This window comes from Oncorhynchus mykiss, chromosome 4 (genome assembly GCF_057628025.1).
Source record: "Oncorhynchus mykiss isolate SJ-2025 chromosome 4, ASM5762802v1, whole genome shotgun sequence".
NCBI classification, from domain to species: domain Eukaryota; kingdom Metazoa; phylum Chordata; class Actinopteri; order Salmoniformes; family Salmonidae; genus Oncorhynchus; species Oncorhynchus mykiss.
The window spans coordinates 56,288,884-56,307,408 of record NC_143025.1 but is presented as its reverse complement, the minus strand read 5'-3'; the positions used below and the strand labels follow the sequence as shown (position 1 = coordinate 56,307,408).

Genomic DNA, 18,525 nt, shown 5'->3' with positions numbered 1-18,525 from the left:
CTGTGTTTGATCAGAGGGGGTTGGTGGGCACTAGATCATTCTGCTAAAGGTTTATCAGAATGGGAGGAAATGAACCTAGGTTAGGTGGCTGGGCTACTAATAGTAGTAGTAGTGGGGTGAAAATCGGAATTCACTTCATTGAAAATGGGAGACATATAAAATAAATGGCAAAAAGCACAGGTCAACATTGAAAATAGAGTTGCATTTATTTTGTCTTTCAATTGTAATTGAAATCGCCCACTGTTCAAAAACTGTAAAGCTAAAGTTTCTCACTTCAAACAAAAGCAAACAGGAGCGTGATAAAGCCTACTGCTAGGTTGTGTGTATTATAGCATGCAACAGAAAATGTTTTGCAATAGAACATTTACATTTGTGTTTCTTATTGGACAAGTCCAGGTAGTCGTTCCGTGTTTCAGTCAGTTTTCTTCGATGTGGTGCCTAATGAACATGACCCTGATCTAAACGCGTCTACAAATCAAATTTAATACAAGTGGCATTTCAATTCAGAATCATGCTAATTGTCAAGCTAAATATATATCTGTAATAGTAAAGGAATAAAATTACACAAATTAAATGTGGTTTGCCACTAAAAGGTTGCTCTTCCATAACGATTCACCGGCCTGGCTACCTTGTGTACATATACAAACTGCAGTTCAGATATTTCTAAACCGTATTCCTCAAAAAATTAAAAAGTATTGCTAACATGGTACATTTAGCTCTCCTTAAAATTAAGACAATATTTTGTTTCATTGGCTACACTTTGTCTTCTTAAAACAAAGCTCAATACCATCAGTATATAAATTAAAATGAACAACGTCCACAATTAATCTTGGAAGTAACCAGAATTAAACCAAGTGCTGGATTCATAAACAGACTTTAGATCGAGGGTGTCAAACTCATTTTGCCATTTGTTCTTCAACGAGGTCCGGAGGGCCACACTGAAATTGTTTACTATTTCCTTAACATCAACATTAAGTTTTAGAAACAGGTTGCCTATTATCAAATGAAGTTTCAGACCAACTATTGAACATTTACTGGTTTGCTCTTTCTACACACAATTCTAAAAGTTGTGGATTATGTTTTATATTAACCATTAATTATCTTATCATTTTGTTTCCATATTTTTCCTGTTTCTACAAAAATAAACTAGTCTGCCTTATTTCCTCCAGATGAGTTAAGATCATAACCATAAAGACTTGTGGTCAATGCTTGCTAAATACTAGCTAAATGCTAGGTAAATACTAGCTAAATACTAGGTAAATACTAGCTAAATACTAGATAAATACTAGGTAAATACTAGCTAAATGCCAGGTAAATACTAGCTAAATGCTAGGTAAATACTAGCTAAATACTAGCTAAATACTATCTAAATGCTAGTGACATGTTAGCTAAATGCTAATTTGGTTGCATTAAAACAGCATTTCGTACTCAGGATCATAACTCATTACAAATACATGCTACCAATAACTTATATCATAATGTTATCCTGTAAACAAACGACAGGCATTAAAAACATGGACAATTTTCACAAACAAGATCCACAGGCTACTGTGTTGCTATTTGCCAACTAAGGTAACTAACAGTTTGTTGTGCCACTTTCCTTCCATTAAAAATTGTATCAACAAAAACATCCAACAGTAAAAAAAAAAAAAAAACTAGAATAATTTAAACATTGAGGGAAATTCAACTTGACAATGACAAATCAACCAAGAGTTTTTGATCCAGGGTCATAGGTCATTGAGAACAAAGGGTCTTTCAAACTCTCTAAATAAAGGCTGAAATAAAACTGACCTTATCTAGAAGCAAACAAACTGAACAAGTAAAACAAAAATGTTTTCCCTGAAATAAAACACTTAACTTCATACAACTTCACAGAAACACACAAAACAGTTACATAAAAAAACACATTCAAATCCACCAAGCTTCTTCAGAAGCAATGCCAAAACCAAACCCTTTGTTGTTCTAAGACAATACCAAGAAAACAGATCACCCACCAAAAGTGGAATGGGTCTATTCTACAACATGTCTGTTTGTCATGTCAATAGAAAGAAACATCTCTAGCACCACTTCTACTTGAATTTACACAATCTACCTTTCAAATGACCAATCACATTCCCCATATATGGACAGGAAGTCACATGACCGCTCCACTTTCTTCTTCTGCGGTTTTTAAGCATTGAAGTAAAGAGGGGGAGGTGGGTCTGTGGCAGGGACTGGGGAGGGGTAGGGCTTTCATGCCAAATGGAGACACAGGCCAGAGATTAATCTCAATGGCCTCTCGAGTGGCGCAGCGGTCTAAGGCACTGCATCGCCATTGAGATCAACCTCCGGCCTGTGAGGCATCGAAACAGACCTGGGTTCGTACCCGGGCTGTATCTTAACCGGCCTCAATCGGGAGTCCCATAGGGCAGCGCACAATTGGCCCAGCATCGTCCGGGTTAGGGGAGGGTCTGGCTAGGGGGGCTTTAAAGTAGGCTGTCATTGTAAATAAGACTTTGTTCTTAACTGACTTGCCTAGTTAAATAACGGTTAAATAAAAATAAATGTACAAAAAAAATCTCACTAGGGGCCCACTTTAACACACAACACACACATGCATGCATACACACAAAACCAAAATCTCCAAGTGCTCAGATATTATTAAGGAGTGGACCTGCTGGCAAGAACAGAAAAAAGCAACTGAAAAATACATGCACTTTTGCAAACACACACACACACACACCAAAAGAGACTTGTGGGTAAATAGCAATGGGTTGATTGATGTGCCAGCTAAACATCCAAGCGTGAAAATGTGAGGTGCTCAAGCAACACACAAAGACAGAAGATTCTTACATTTAATCTCCAAAAGAGGAAATGCATTAATGTAATTCATCATAAATCATCACTGGTGAAATAAACAAACAAACTGAATAAAAATGTCTCATAGTGCGGGTGCAACGCTGGCACAAGGTAGTAGTAGTGGTCATATAGAGAAGCACTCACACACACACACACACACTGGAAGTGATTGGACGTGAACCCCCCTGATGTTTGGCCCCCCCGGGAAGATTTCTCTGGGGTCAAGATGGGACTAGCTCATTATTTCTTTCTTTCTATGTCCCTCTACATCCTCGGTCTCCTTCGTTATACCTCCCCCTCTTTTTTCTTCTCTACCTCCTTCTTTCTCTATACCTCCCTCTCTATCTTTCCTTATCTTGAGCTCTTTATCTCTCATTCTTTTCTACCTACTCTCTTTTGTTCCTCTCTCTTTTCCCTTCTGTACCTCTCTATACCTCTCTCTCTCTCCCTCTGTATCTTTCCTTATCTCGAGCTCTTTATCTCTCATTCTTTTCTACCTACTCTCTTTTGTTCCTCTCTCTTTTCCCTTCTGTACCTCTCTATACCTCTCTCTCTCCCTCTGTATCTTTCCTTATCTCGAGCTCTTTGTCTCTCATTCTTTTCTACCTACTCTCTTTTGTTCCTCTCTCTCTTTTCCCTTCTGTACCTCCTCTCGCTTTCCTTCCTTTTCTACCTCTTTATATCCTTCTCTCTTCCTCTTTCTCACTCTCCTCTATTCTCTCTCCCCCCGCTCTCTTTGCCTCTTTCTTATTCTCTACCTCTCACTCTCTACTACTCTCTCGCTATCTCTCCCTCTTCCTCCCTACCTCCCTCTTCTAATCTAATTCCCCATCACTAATTTATCCCTCTTCTAATCTACTTCCCCATCACAAATGTATTTCCTACCACTCTCCTGTTATTTTTCCCCACCCCTCTGTCCCTCTCCCTCTGTCCCACTCTTCCTTCCCTTGCCCCCTCCCTCATTTGCTTCTCCAACCCCTCCTCTTTCCCTCTTCTGCATAACCTCTCCTTTCTCTCCCTCTAACTACCTTTCTTACTCCCGTCCTCCCAATCCCCTCTCTTCTACCATTCTCTCTTTCTCTGTTCTCTCTCTTCTTTCCTAACCTCCCCCTTTAGTCTCTACCTCATTTATTTTCTCTCTCTTTCTCCTCCCCTCCCCCCTCCCCCTCTCATTATCTCAATAATTCCTGCATGCATAGAAAATTATCACACATTGTCACAAACTGGAGCCCAATCTGAATCTTGCACTCAAATGATATTTTTTCCATGGGACAAAATGTGTCTTTATCTTTGGAGATAATATTTACAAATGGTACAATCTTCCCAAGCAGCAAGCAACAGAAATACCCCATAACAGTGTGTGTGTGTGTGTGTGTGTGTGTGTGTGTGTGTGTGTGTGTGTGTGTGTGTGTGTGTGTGTGTCAGCTCTCCAACCCTTGAGGCTACATCATATAACTGATCAGGCATGTCTGCAACTGAAAAACAAGCATACATGGCCCCCCAATCAACCCTACCACAAGGTTACATTCTAAACTCTAGATAGGTTTTTATGCATTCAAACGAAAAATTGTCCCATCAATAAACTTTTCAGTAATATAGTTGTTTTGTGCACTGACCACAGTGAGGTAGGGGGCCTGTTCTGGATCTTGCACATCAGCGAGGCACCTTCAGCTTGCATGAATGGCTTGCATGAAATTGTGCTTTATTCGTTGAGTGATAACCTATGTTGTACATTGTGTTTTACTGGAATAAAAGTAAGCTACTGGAGAGCCAACGTATCTGACTATACCTGCTAAACAGGTATATAATATTATATAATATAATAGATTTTACTTTGATTGTTCAGGTTCACCATCACCAACAGTTTTGGTAGTTTTGCTTTAAACAATTCCGTGTATATGGTCATTTTTAGATATACAGGGTAAAGTTGATCATTTCATAATGAGCAATCCCTTTTGTGAGGTGCACTGCATGGCCGAAGCAAGAGGAGTAAAGAAGATCTCTACGGAAACATTTCCAAATGGTCAAAACCATTTGATTTTGAGATGTGGGTGAAATCCAAAATTGTGCTATATATTCATTGGCTATGTCATAGCTACATTTGTAAAATATAAATATTGATATATTGACTAGTCAAACACTTAATCTGCAAAAATGAAAAGTTAATTTGTGGGTGATGGTTATTTCAGAACCAAAATGGGGAGACAAAAAACAGGCTACATTGCACCCCCTAATCTGATAGTGGGAGATGCCTCTCTTCTGGCTCAGCTCAGGTGCCAACATTGTACATACACATAATTTACACACACACATCTACACACAGACAGAAGTCATCTCAGACCGGCCCAGCTCAGAGAGGCCCAGCTCAGAGAGGCCCAGCTCAGAGAGGCCCAGCTCATGAGCTCCATCATCAGCAGATATGAATTTCGAATGGAAAATGTATGTTTTTTATGCAACAAATGTTAGGGCATCGAATAGCATCGCATTGAACCTAATCATTTCAAACTCAAACGGATCGTTCCTGTGAATAGTATCAGAGCCCATGTATCTAGATTTGTGTTGAATCATCTTGAAAGGGAATATGCACATCCCTACTGAATTGGCAATTTCATTGGTAGTTGATGATTTACATTTGAAAGACTACACTGTCATCATTAACAACAGTATTACAGTAGTAATTCCAACATTATGAATGAGCACGTGTATTCCTCTAAAATTGTATCGTGAACGTTTATAAGACTTCGCAGAGTTATATCTTATGAATGTGTGTATTCCTCTAAATTGAAATTCATACACATTTATAAGAAAAGTATGTATTATTCTCATTATCGGCATCATAATGATTGCTATTACTTTGAGATCGCGCACATTTCCAACAAAAGACAACAGAATTCTGCAGGAATTCAGCAACATCCTTATAAACATAACGATTGTTATTGCTATAAGTAGCCCGTTCTTCTAAAATCATGAAAGTTTATAAGAAATGGCTCAATAGAATTCTGTAGGGGTGTATCAACATCATAACAATCATTAGTATTATCTTATGAATGTGTGTATTCCTCTACATTTAGATCATGAAAACGTTTAAGAAACATCTAAATCTGTACCATAGAGATAGATACAAGAGCCTATAATGCATAGGCCTATTAATAGCCCAATGGTGTTCTATTTATTTCTGTGCTCAGGCCCAGGCTAAGAAACTGCACGCCAGACAATGTTTATTTGACTTCAGCAGGGCTCTCTCTCTCTCTCTCTCTCTCTCTCTCTCTCTCTCTCTCTCTCTCTCTCTCTCTCTCTCTCTCTCTCTCTCTCTCTCTCTCTCTCTCTCTCTCTCTCTCTCTCTCTCTCTCTCTCTCTCTCTCTCTCTCTCTCTCTCTCACTAAGCACACATCTTTGGCAGGGAGGAAGCTTGTGAGGCTAAAGTAGGTACATCTGACATACCCACTAATGGCTATGATTGATTCAAATTCTCAACCTATTCTGCTCATTTGGATTTCCCCTGCAAAGGAAAATATAGTACAATGCATGAACAACAGGGTGTATTGTCTTCTACTGTGCTGCAAGTTATGTCTTTCGGTTGTTTCTTCACATAAATGTATTCTGCTGAAATATCAACAGGACACAGGAACACACAGTATGTGAAAATAAAATACTATATGCCAGCATGGCACTCTAATCATTTGAATATTATTAGGGAGACAATATAAATAACTGATCAATGAACCAAAAACTTAGCCAGCATGCAAATACTGAAATACATCTTAAGTCTTGGGAGTTCCTTTTTCAGAGCATATAGTGCTGCCACATGAAAAAGTTAGTGATGATGGGAGTAGCCAACACAATAGCAACAAGGAAACATGTTCGCCCAAATTCACCACGAGACCTCAATGGTAGCAGCTACAGCTGCAGCATAGCAGCTTAAAGCTGCGCAATTCATCATTGTAAACTCTCTTGTTACTCACTCGTGTTTGACAGATGTTTTCAAGACGTCGGTTGGGGCCGTGCTAGGCGCTTACATCTTTGAACCAGAATGTTCTCTCACAGTTCAATAAAATAACTTCCCGTGAGACCACAATAAAAGCACCTCCACCGCCAAACCGTGTGGGAAAATAAGATGGTGAAAATGACTACTCCCTTCTCGTTTCTCCTCTTGAGTCTTTAAAAGCGACTTTATTGGACCGTAAAAAATAGCTATTTAACGGCAACAGAATCAGCTGAAAATATGGATGGGTTATTAGAATATGAACTCGAATGAAAATCTACACACCCAAACTATCCATGTTATAACTTTCGACCAAGCAATTGTACGAGTACTCAAATGACAGCGTTTAGCACTTACTGTCAACAAAAACAAACACAGTATTTCTAGACTGAGTGGGATGTTTATTTCTGTTTCATTCTATTGATGCATATTTTCTTGTAGGCTACTTACTCAAAGTATTTGAGCACGTTTTCCGACATGGTGGGCCATCAAGCATAATCTCCCTGTCCATGAGGCAATAGAAAAACTACAAACTGTCATACAACTGGTGTTCTCCCTCCACGAAGTTCAAGGGGAAGTGAACGAGGGAACGTGTCACTTTAAGGAAACCCACAGCATGTTTTGTGTGCCATTAATATATATACACATGCTAGGGAAACGTCATGATGATTCAAAGTAACACACTTGAACTGTTACAATATCACAATCATTAAGTGATACAAATGTTGCAACCAACACTGGCCTAAGAATGTGTCACTTCGCATTAACACGTGATGTTATTGCCACGCATGGACACAGGTTAATAAACCGATTTTGTAGAATTAAAATCCAGTAATTACCCTTTTAGAAAGGATAGACCTGTGCTGCTTGACCTAGCCTATTGAAACATTACTTATCATTAACAAGGTGGAGTAGGCTATAACGTAGTCTATGGGGTGGAGGATTGCGCCAACGGGGTAGATGCCCAATGCCCACAACCCAAGCTCACAGCAGCACAACATCAACGTGGAAGACTTTTCTCGTTCGGGGGAACTTACTTGGTGGACAAATACGTCCAGAGGGAGGTCTAGGGGGCTCCCCTCGCTGCTGGTCATTGATATAAATCCGAACCCCATTCGAACATTGAACCACTTGCAGTGGCCTGCTCCCGACAGAGGCTGGGGCAGAATCCGCTCTTCCTGCTCCGCCGATTTGGCGGTGTATTCTGCGCCACTTTTAACCGCCCCTCCTAAAAGTCAAATGAAAGTAGTTAGCTAAATACAGTATGTATTGATAAACAGGTGTAGAAGGTGCCCAAGTAGGCTATTTTCCCTATAGTCGTGCGCGCGTATAGTAGGCCGAGTAGTAGCCTATAAACAACTTTTATGGAGCCCGGTTTGTTGAAAAGACCCCATCACTGGACGTTGTGTGAGGTTCGTCTTTGCTCCAATTCTCCCAGCAAAACGATTTTCGAGATCACCTAAGCGTGAACTGGCGCATGGTAGAGTGTTTCGAACATAAACGCAAAGTGGTGTAAAATAGGCTAATTGTGGGGTTTCTAACTACACAACGGTCAGCGATTCGCAATTGATCGCTTTGCCTTTGCAAATGCATGCTCCCCGTTTGTTTTATTCTGGAGCATATTTGCGTGCATCTACCACGTTTAACCAGCATTGTATGAAACTCAAAGGGCAGGTGTAGGCTACACACATGGTTCCCCATGCAAACCCCAGTTGGGCAGAATACGCTCTTTACCGTTGACAAACTGCTCCAACAAGATCCCAAGGCATATTTTCACATGGCAATAATCGTGGGCGGTACATAACATATAGGATATATAACAATAGTCCCTCGCAGATCCCCCCAATACCATCAGAATAAAAAGTAAGCGCAAAAAATAGAAAATAATTGCAGAATAACCTTCGGCCATGTTTCCCCGCGGACCCTCTCTTCCAAAGTCCCAATCGAAAAGCTTCCTCTGCGAAAACGGGTTATAATAGTCACCATTAATCCGACATCCTCTATTCCAGCGGTCGCAAATTTAGCTCGCATGGTAGTGCGTGCTTTCCCTCTTGATATTTTGTCATGTCTCTCCTTCAATCCCTTCCACACTCAATCCACTTCGAGCGCTTGCACTCGCTCGTTCCTTTTCTCATCCGCTCGCTTGCTGGCTGTGCCTCTAGACACGTGACTTTGTCAATGACATGCTTTCTTGCTGCTAATTTCAGTACGGATCCAGGGAAGGGAGTGCAGCGAGGGAAACCGACTCGGAACCGATTATAAGGTCCCAGTGGTCAGTTGTGTCCTCACAATAACACTCTTTTATAAAAGGATGGACTAGGTCACATACCCATTATCTTGCAAAAACATTTTACAACTTCGGTAGAGAGTCGTGTGAATGGCAGTAGGTAGTCCACTTTGCAATGGTCAACCTTGTTTTCAACTCCTCAATGCAAATTTTAATAGCCAAATCAACCATTTCTAAAATGTCATATTTGATTAACAGCAGCTAAATGCACTACATTGGAAATATAAAGACTGAAAAAAAAGATTTACGCAAACAAACATCTGGTGCAGTAAATATAAAATCTGTTATTCTGCTTCTTTTATAGGACTGTATTACTTTATTTTTCCTACGTTTCTGAGCTCGATTCAGCGGGCTACATGTGGTAAAATAGCCCTAATCATTATGAGATTGGGAATTGGGGGGTTTATTTTAAATTGATAGATTACAATTGTTTGTTGAACATAATTCATTGCTGTATTTACAAAAATTGTCAATTCATTCGTTAAACATATCGCCAAATAATAACCTAAAGATTGTATTCATTAACCTTTGAGTAAATAGAATTTTCCTTATGCATTTTAGAAACGTATTTACGCCTACATTGAGTTCATGTTCACATGACCAGCCCCATATTCCTCCTTCTCTTGCAGAAACTATTAGGTGTAGGCGAAGACTTCAATTACAAATCTAGTATAGGCTATAGCCTATGAATTATTTGGTTAACTTTAAGTGGTATACGTATGGTTATAAAGGCCTGATACACTGCCAAGATTTCTATTGATAAAATTGAGGGGTGGGTAGCATGTGTGTTCCTTCAGAACTTAAAATTCAGGACAAATCAAACAATGGACAACATCCACACAGACATAGCTGCAGGAACTAGGGGTGTTGAGGGTGCTGCACCCCCTGAAAAATCGGGAAAAAATATATATATCGTTTAAGAAAAAAAAATATCACAAACGTAGTGCACTGGGCCTTTACTAGTATTGGTGGACCGATGTAGACTTCTTTACATCTGTAGGGCAGGCACAACATCTCTGCTTTACCAAAAAGGTAGTTTAATTAAGAACAGTATCTTTCAGAAATCAATAGTTGGAATTGTAAGAGTTGTTGTCCTGTCCCTTTCTCTTTGATTGTCATTCTAATTGAACCTTTATTTAACTAGGCAAGTCAGTTAACAACAAATTCCTATTTACAATGATGGCCTACCGGGAACAGTGGAAGTTATGGACAAAGACAAAACATCCACATCAAATTAAATGTTTTTCTTTATCAAATTACATGGAAAGCAACCACTTTTTGTGCAGTATTAATTTACCATCCTTACATGTAAATTGTACATTACTGTATTGGAGGGTCATCTAGGTTTGCACCTGTAGACTTTCTATCACCCTGAAGAAAAACAATGCACAATACAGTAATTGAGTGGGTTGTGATGGTGTGATGTTAGGATGTGGCTCAGTTGGTAGAGCATGTTGCTTACAATACTAGGGCTGTGGGTTCATGGTGGACCAGTATGAAAATGTATGCACTTACTACTGTAAATTGCTCTGGATAAAAGCATCTACTGAAAAGGAATGAATAGGCCATGTCAGTTTTCACATAGAAATAAGTTGCATTTGCAAAGTATTTCAAGAAACTAGAAAATATATATCAAGCAATTATTTGTATATTCCACAAGTATTATCATAATAACTGTTTTGTACAGACAGTTACTGGTAAACACTCAAATACATTTAGTTTAAAAAAGAGGGGTACTGGGGGGGGGGGGGGGGGGGGTGCGCTGGGCCTTTACTAGTCCTGTATCAGCTGACCAATATAGAACTCTTCAGCAAGGGCACAAAAGAAAATCGCAGCACCCCTACCCCCCAAATGGGTTCCCGCGGCTATTCGCAGTACGTTATGCCTACGAGAGTATGGCTGGAAACATGAGTCTGATGTTTCGCACGCGCACTATCAATTTATCAGCTCTGTCAATATCCAGTCGCAAAACTGTCAAAGGGGAAAAACACGTTGGGAAGGAATTAATCAACAGCAACCCATCCCCACCCACCAGCAGCAGAGCAACACCAAAGAGCCCACCCTCCAGAATTCACGAGTTTACCTCATGCCTCCAACAAAGGCCGGCCCTGCCCAACCCCCGCGCAAATTCTCTGTTTGAAGATGCGGTGAGGAGGGCTCCACAGTGGCCACAAAAATGATGATTTGGGTCACAGGGCCGGTCAACGGTGTCAGATGTTATCGACTCACTCATATCCTGGGAAGGGCTTTTTCTGACCGAACAGAGCTATGTTTGGTGCTTTTCCAATGAGATTTAACCCCACACCAGTGGGCCGCCAGTGTTTTATATTAACGTAAGCTATAGTGTAATCGTGTTTCCATCAGGGGCTTTGACACTAAAGACATGTGGCGATCAACACCCCTGAATCATTCAAGACTGTTGATTTGTGAGGTGTTAAAGTTCACAGTTGGCCATTGTTATGTAAATGAGAGCTGAAAAGTACCCAGGGCCTTGCATTGGTTCCAAGTTAGAGGAGGTCCGCCAGAGCCATGGCACGCTGAGCCACGGGTGCCGGACCATGTAGATGGAAACAGAAAAGTCTGAGCCTTTTGGGTAAAACACTGGGGTAAATCCTCATTTGAAATGCATCAGTAATCGTCCACAAGCGTAGGCTATTAGGACTACTGGCAATGTATGTTAGGCTATCCTTTGAAGGCTAAAATAATAACATTCTGATTCTGTAGGGTTCACATTCCCTGCCAAGGCCAGAATTATAAAAGCGTTGATGCTGTATAAAACAAGTCGAAACGTAATCTGTAGATTCTGTAGGTTTTGTCTATATTCTGTCTGTATATTCTTATTGTTGTCGGCGCAATTTCGCCAGGTCAAATTCCTAGTAGGCTACGTGTAAATGTTATTGGCGAATAAAGTTGATTCTGAGTCCAACCTCATAATAAAGGCTTATGAACATAAAACACGTGCAGTGATTAATAAGAGACACAACTAATTACGCCAATTGGAAAATAAGAATGTCATCTCAATTATTGATTAGCCTAAAACCAAACCAACTGATCAAACATGATCAGATCCTCATAATACAGTTTAATGCCACTTTCACAGACGTAAACAATTCCACATCGAGATTCCAGAGCTTTTTCAATAGCAACGTCCCAACCAGAGATTTGGTGGACTCCTTCACCCTAGCAAACCCCACCCAACCCCCACACCTCACCAACCAAGCTTTGCCTCCCCTCTACCCTGCATTTCTGTCAATAGAGTTCAAAGGGCTAAGGGTGGGGGGTTTATTTCGATGTTTTAACTCATGCATTCCAGCCAGCAATCCCTCACTTTTTATATCCACCGCTAGGAAAAACGAAACATTGTTGACATAGCCATGGGTCAGGCCAGGCCATGCTGTTGGAAAGGAAATGTGTGTTGGGGAGGCTAAAATCAAGCAAACAGGTAAATGTTTTATGTTTATTTATTCATTTAACGTGTTTAGAACAAACCAGCCAATCAGGAGTTTATTTCAATCACAGTGTACTTTACTTGTGTCTACTAGGGAAACATTGAAATAAATTGTATGCACATTTTTACTTGATTTCGTGAAAGAAAGTAACTGAATTATATACTTCGTTAATAGACATTTTTATAAGCGAACATTTTAAGTATAAGATGTGTATAATGCCCATAGTTGGACACGTGGGTGTCTTTGTTTGAGCATAGCAACAAGGCAATCCTGTCTATTTAGACAAAATAAAATTATTTTAAATGCACTTTTCGTTCCAATAAGAGTCATTTATTTGAAATGCAATCAAATGTAGCCTAACTATTTCCTGTAATGGGGTTTAAGACTATAATTTAAGCAAATTATTATTATCTTTGAATAAATTATTAAATTGTAGGCATCAACAATTCAAATCCACGTAGGCCTACATTATAAACAAATAGGGATACTTATTCAAACGATTTAACAGATAAATATGGCTAACGCCCAAAATGTTTTCAAGAGATATCTGAAAAACCCCACTGACAAATCCATTCTAGAAAGTGGTAAGAACTAAAACAATACATTTTTCCGCTAATCTGATTTGTTGATTTAATGTCTTTTTTTATTCAACGACATATGCTGCTTTTTGGTTTTAAAAATAGAAACGTTTGAACACAAAATGTGAACACAAAGCCAACAAATATCGAATGACACATCAGTGACGTCAGAGGGTAGCATGAGTGAGATGCGCTTCTCTCTGGCCCGGCAATAAACACGCAAGTTCCTCACAAAGCCAAACAATACACCAACAACCAGCATAGGACAACTAAGAATAGCGCCTTGTTTCTTCACGAATTCTCGTCATTTTAGTGGGAAAATGTTATTTATTAAAGATGTTTTTTCTATGGTCGCGTTTGCTTAGAAATGGGCTAAATGATGTTGTCTTCTTTAATCTTAATATTAGTTCATTCACTCAGGAACCTAACAAATAAGCCGAATGAATATATATATATGTGAGGACCTTTATATCACCCTTTATATATATATTGGTTTTAAAACTGGGTTGAACCGGAACATAGTTTGATTTGAAAATATAGGCCTAATACATAAACTATCTGATATAGGCCTACGCAATAATGTATCCTGTTTTCTAGTTCACTTAAACAATAAATACAATGTGAAGTAGCCTATAGGCGAACTTATTGTAAATGGAATGGAATGCAATTTCCGAATGGTGGCAATATCGACAGCATTGAGAGTCTGATAATAGACTACACCCAACTGTTGCTGCGATGAACAGGTGTTGTTGTCACCATGCAATCCTTCCTTATGCTGCGGAGACATCTAGCCAAGCATTGTTCTACAAATGTATAGTCTGAAAGATCCTTCACTAACCTGTGAGCGACGGTAGAGCCATTGTTATCCTCGTCCTTCTCTGTTCTCAGACCTGCTGCTGTGGGTGGAGATAACCTACAAATGAACCCGTCGTTCTGATCGAATGTCATGTCCACTTGATTTTATTGTAAGTGTGAACTAATGAAACTGTCAAAGTCACACGCGCACTGGATACAGCCGAAAAGTTCAAGCATGCAAGTCGACTACCATTACCGGCATATTTACAAAATCATGTTTATCAGCCAGTTGGTGGTAGATTATTCACGGCGCGGATATACGCAGATTTTCCACGGCTGAATATTTTATAATGACAGTGTAACATAAACGGACCTGTGTGCGGGACAAGCCATAGGTTTGTCCGGATTTGTCACCAAGGAAAAATTGATTGCTGACAGACAGTGTAAGAGTGATCCATAGTCTTACAAATATTTTGTAGCGGGCCAAATAAATACATGAGCATTATGTTTTCTATTATTTTACGAAAGAAAAACAGTAGCCTAATTCATTTTGATTTCTCAAAACATTTGCAATATGCTACTGTGGTTGGTTTTAGATAACAAATAGACTTCTACTAACTTTGTTACGAAAAAAAGAGAGGGTAATGTAGAGCTTGGAATGCAGGGACATGCAGAACGGTTTACGTAAATTGATACTCATTTCATTTAATCCGTTGACATGTTGCTTATTGTTTGTTATAATCAGTAATCCTAATTAGGCGATAGCCTATATTGCTCAATTATGATATGGCCCTAATTTAGAAAACACTCACTCAACAACCCTACCTAGGAGACTTGAGGGTTACGCCCAACCATCCACCCACCTCGACCAACCACCCTCCTTTCGTTTTTGCCTTAAGTAACTATCTGTCTTATGTAATCATGCGAAATGTAACATATCATACTAAATGGAGTGTCTTGGATTTAATCAGAGGATAATAGGAAATGCTCTCAGACCAGGTTGGGAAAAATGCCCAACTAGCCGCCTGCTAGAGAAACGTTGCCTTTTCAAAAATAGAATGGCACAGGCTTTGCACCCGGACTAGTAAAAATGGTGGTCTAGCTCGGCTGGCCAGTGTCCAAAATCTATCCCTGAACAAATGTCACATTATATCAATGGCAAAGCATTTGTCAAAGCACTAGATGTGAGGACCTTTATATCACCCTTTATGTATGAATTTGCTTGAAAGATGTGAGAAGCATCTATGTAGTACTTTATGAATGGTCCAGTCATCAAATGTGTTTTTTGTTTAAGGTTGACATTGCATGCACAAAGTAAACACAGTGATGCAACAATTTCCGCCACTATTTACATGCTGGCTAGACCAGGTGCGGGGTGAGTCTGCTTGCGCCATCATGCACATGTTGATTTTGTCCATCCACATCAGACACGACCAGGACACACAGGTTGAAATATAAAAACAAACTCTGAACCAACTAGGGGACAGGCACGAAAAGCATGAAACATTCATGGCATTTTAGCTAGCTAGCTTGCTGTTGCTAGCTAATTTGTCCTGGGATATAAGCATTGGGTTGTTATTTTACCTGAAATGCACAAGGTCCTCTACTCCGACATTTAATCCACAGATAAAAGGGTAAACCGAGTTTGTTTCCAGTAATCTCTCCTCCTTCAGGCTTCTTCTTTGGACTTCATATGGCAACCCACTTTAAGGTGCATTACCATCACCAACTGGACTGTGTGTGGACCTTTCAATCACCCACATGGGTATATGCTCCTAAAAAAACCAGTGAGGAGATAGGAGAGGCAGGACCTGCAGAGTGTCATGCATCACAAATAGAACTAAGTTCTATTTTAGCGCCTGGCTACGCAGACACTCGCTAGCAGTTTGGATGCAATGATTGAATAACATGTATGTGTACATTTATTTTGCGACGCTCGCACACGTAACACGAGCCTTGTGTTCAGAATGTAAAAGCGTTGAAGCATGAGACTAAACGTCTGTGCTGTTTTGGTCCCGTAGCTACCACATTGTAGCAGCGTGACGCGCACCTGTGCACATGCGCAGATACTCTGCGTGACTGTGTGAGAGGAAAGTCCTGCTTCAATATCTGCGGTGCGGTATCTCTATAGGGGAATTCTCAAGCAAAATTGAAACAAATCCTTGTCAGAACTGAAGTCCCAGCTCCTGACACCTCAGAATTGTCACCATACCGGCCAACGAGCAATTGATACCCATACAATAAATGACCCCCATGTCACACAAAATCTTAGTGTGCTAGCAGGTCGGAGATAAGGATTCAAGATTCACTGGGGTAATTGTTTAAAGAGACTTCCAACTCAAAGTCACTGGTCCTGTGGTCCTGTAGGGATGTGACAAATGAAAATTTTCTTTAATGTTTAAACTGCCTTATTTTTATCGGTTTTTCATTAAAACTATTTGACAATTTCATAAAATTCCATGTGAAATCATATAGCGTGTTTTGACCACTAGGGGGCAATTAAGTTCTACCACAGTCATACAGTAAGTTTAGGAATCTGGAATCTGCCCAAACAGGCAGGTGAAATGTTGTCCCAAAGACAACAGTTAATTCACGCTGACTCTAGTGTTCCTTCCACTTGTTATATGCATTAGCGTCTTACAACAAAAAGTAACCTAGCCAAGTGATCACAGTTCTTCTCCCTGCATTCTCTTTTCCCTCCATTACATGTTTCTCATTGAATTTCATTCAAACCACTCCCTGTACACACATGTGACCTGCGCACCCAATCTCCCATTAGGCCTACATAAATGACTGCCTATAGAAACGTATCTAACCGATGGGGCACACAAACAAAACTGTAGAAAGGCTAAATTCCTTGCCAAATCACGACAGCTTTATCACAAATTCAAAATGGGCTGGTTGATTAAAGTAGGGAAATGTGTTCCAATCACGAGCTGCAGTTTAGGAATTACCGATGTGTCTCATCTATTTAGTTTTTTTTTTGCTTTAGTTTGAATTTCTAATGCTGTTAACTGTATGTCTCAACTCCCATTATAAAGGGAACAACAACCTGTTGAAACTGGAGTAAACGGCAAACAGTGATATTGACGAGAAAGACCTGTTGCAGTCCTTCATTTGGCAAATATCCATGGCAAATCATTTGAAAGATGCATATCCCCTCTTACGAACATTACTAGATCTGCAGGCTCTGCCCTCAGTTGGTCAGCAGCCCACAGCCTCAGTTGGTAAACAGTCAGCTCCTTTAGTGTTACACTCCAAACCTCCTGCACTAGTTCCAAGCCCTGGATCTCCTGTTCAGCTAGGCTCAGAGCGAGCTGCTCGTCTAGGTCTGCAGTCCCTGCCCCTAGCCAGTTTGCAGTCTCCATTCTCTGCTAGCACCAAGTCGCCTGTCCTAGTGTTAGGCTACAAGTTCCCTGCTCAGCTAGGTTTGCAGCCTCCCTCCATACCTGGCTTGCAATCCTCAATCTTAGTAGTAGGTTCCAAGTCCCCTGCCCTGTTGGGGCCCTAGTTTCCTGCCCTGCTAGGCTCTCAGACCCCGTTCCTTGACCCGGGGGGCCCTCTGTCTCCAGTTCTGGGGGCCGCCTGCATCCTGCAATGGAAGACCCTCTGGCAATTGCACGTCTCTGGGGCCCAGCCGGCCCCACCTTTCAGATCCCTGATGAGCCTCGTACAGCAGTCCCAACCTGTCCACCATGGGAACCATCGCCTTCAGCAGTGGTGAGAAAGTCACCAACCCCAACAGCAGCCATTGAGCTGCCAACAACAGTTGTGGCAGGCCTGCCACATTTCTACGCCACAGTAGGCAAGCCACCCCCATCTGTGGCCAGCCTTCAAGCGGCCCTGTACCAGCTGAGTTAGAGGATCCTCCCCCATCCTTTTGGCATTCCATGGGGCGGCCAAGGACTGCTTTTGTTTTCCCTGTGCACCGCCCTGACGGGTCGGCCCTTAAGCCCATTGCATGCCCTTGAGCCGGCATCCTCCTGACCCCCATGGTCCTCTAAAGAGACCTTAGTAATCAGCTGCCCCTCTAGTTCGGCCAGATTCACAGTAGGACTGGACCCAAACCTGGTCTGGTCCCTTCACTGCTCTGCCTCTCTTACCTGCCTGTCCTGCCAGGTAGAACTAGGCCCTTTCAGGACTAAACCCCCCACTGAGGCCTTTAAAGATGGGTGGATTTCCACCAGAAATCCAGGGGCTGCTGTAAAAAAAATCCATCCCTTTCAACCTGATTGGCCTGCAGCCCTGTCAATCACCGTTCAAGCGTCCACTCATTACAACCAATCAGCGCACTTGGACACACTCAAGGGCTCAGCCTCCTACCACTTCACATCAGTGCATAGCATCTGCTGTCTTGAGAAGAAGCAAGTGTTGCGTTGCTGACAGACTTTTGACATGCTGTTTCCTAACTGAAGTGCTGTGTTGCTGACAGGCTTTTGACATACTGTTTCCTAACTGAAGTGTTGTGTTGCTGACAGACTTTTGACATACTGTTTCCTAACTGAAGTGCTGTGTTGCTGACAGACTTTTGACATGCTGTTTCCTAACTGAAGTGCTGTGTTGCTGACAGACTTTTGACATGCTGTTTCCTAACTG

General features: G+C 41.0%; 1 protein-coding gene and 1 long non-coding RNA gene across 3 annotated transcripts in view; both read right to left on the bottom strand.

Annotated features, from left to right (window-relative positions):
* LOC110520963 (protein lin-28 homolog A-like) overlaps positions 1-8,894 on the bottom strand; it is a 35,168-nt gene extending 26,274 nt beyond the window's left edge. The window contains exons 1-2 of one of the 2 annotated variants that reach the window (XM_021598414.3): positions 8,720-8,894; positions 7,858-8,048 (exon numbers count right to left, since the gene is read on the bottom strand). In XM_021598414.3, coding sequence (XP_021454089.2) covers positions 7,858-8,048; positions 8,720-8,729 — 201 coding nt within the window. In that variant the 5' untranslated portion in view covers positions 8,730-8,894. Of the gene's footprint in view, positions 1-7,857; positions 8,049-8,554; positions 8,673-8,719 lie in introns of those variants that run through there. The other variant, XM_090232306.1, reaches the window with a different exon arrangement.
* Positions 1-18,525, bottom strand: part of LOC149984078 (uncharacterized) — a 466,287-nt gene that overhangs the window by 278,762 nt on the left and 169,000 nt on the right. The gene's annotated exons all lie outside the window — the stretch shown is intronic.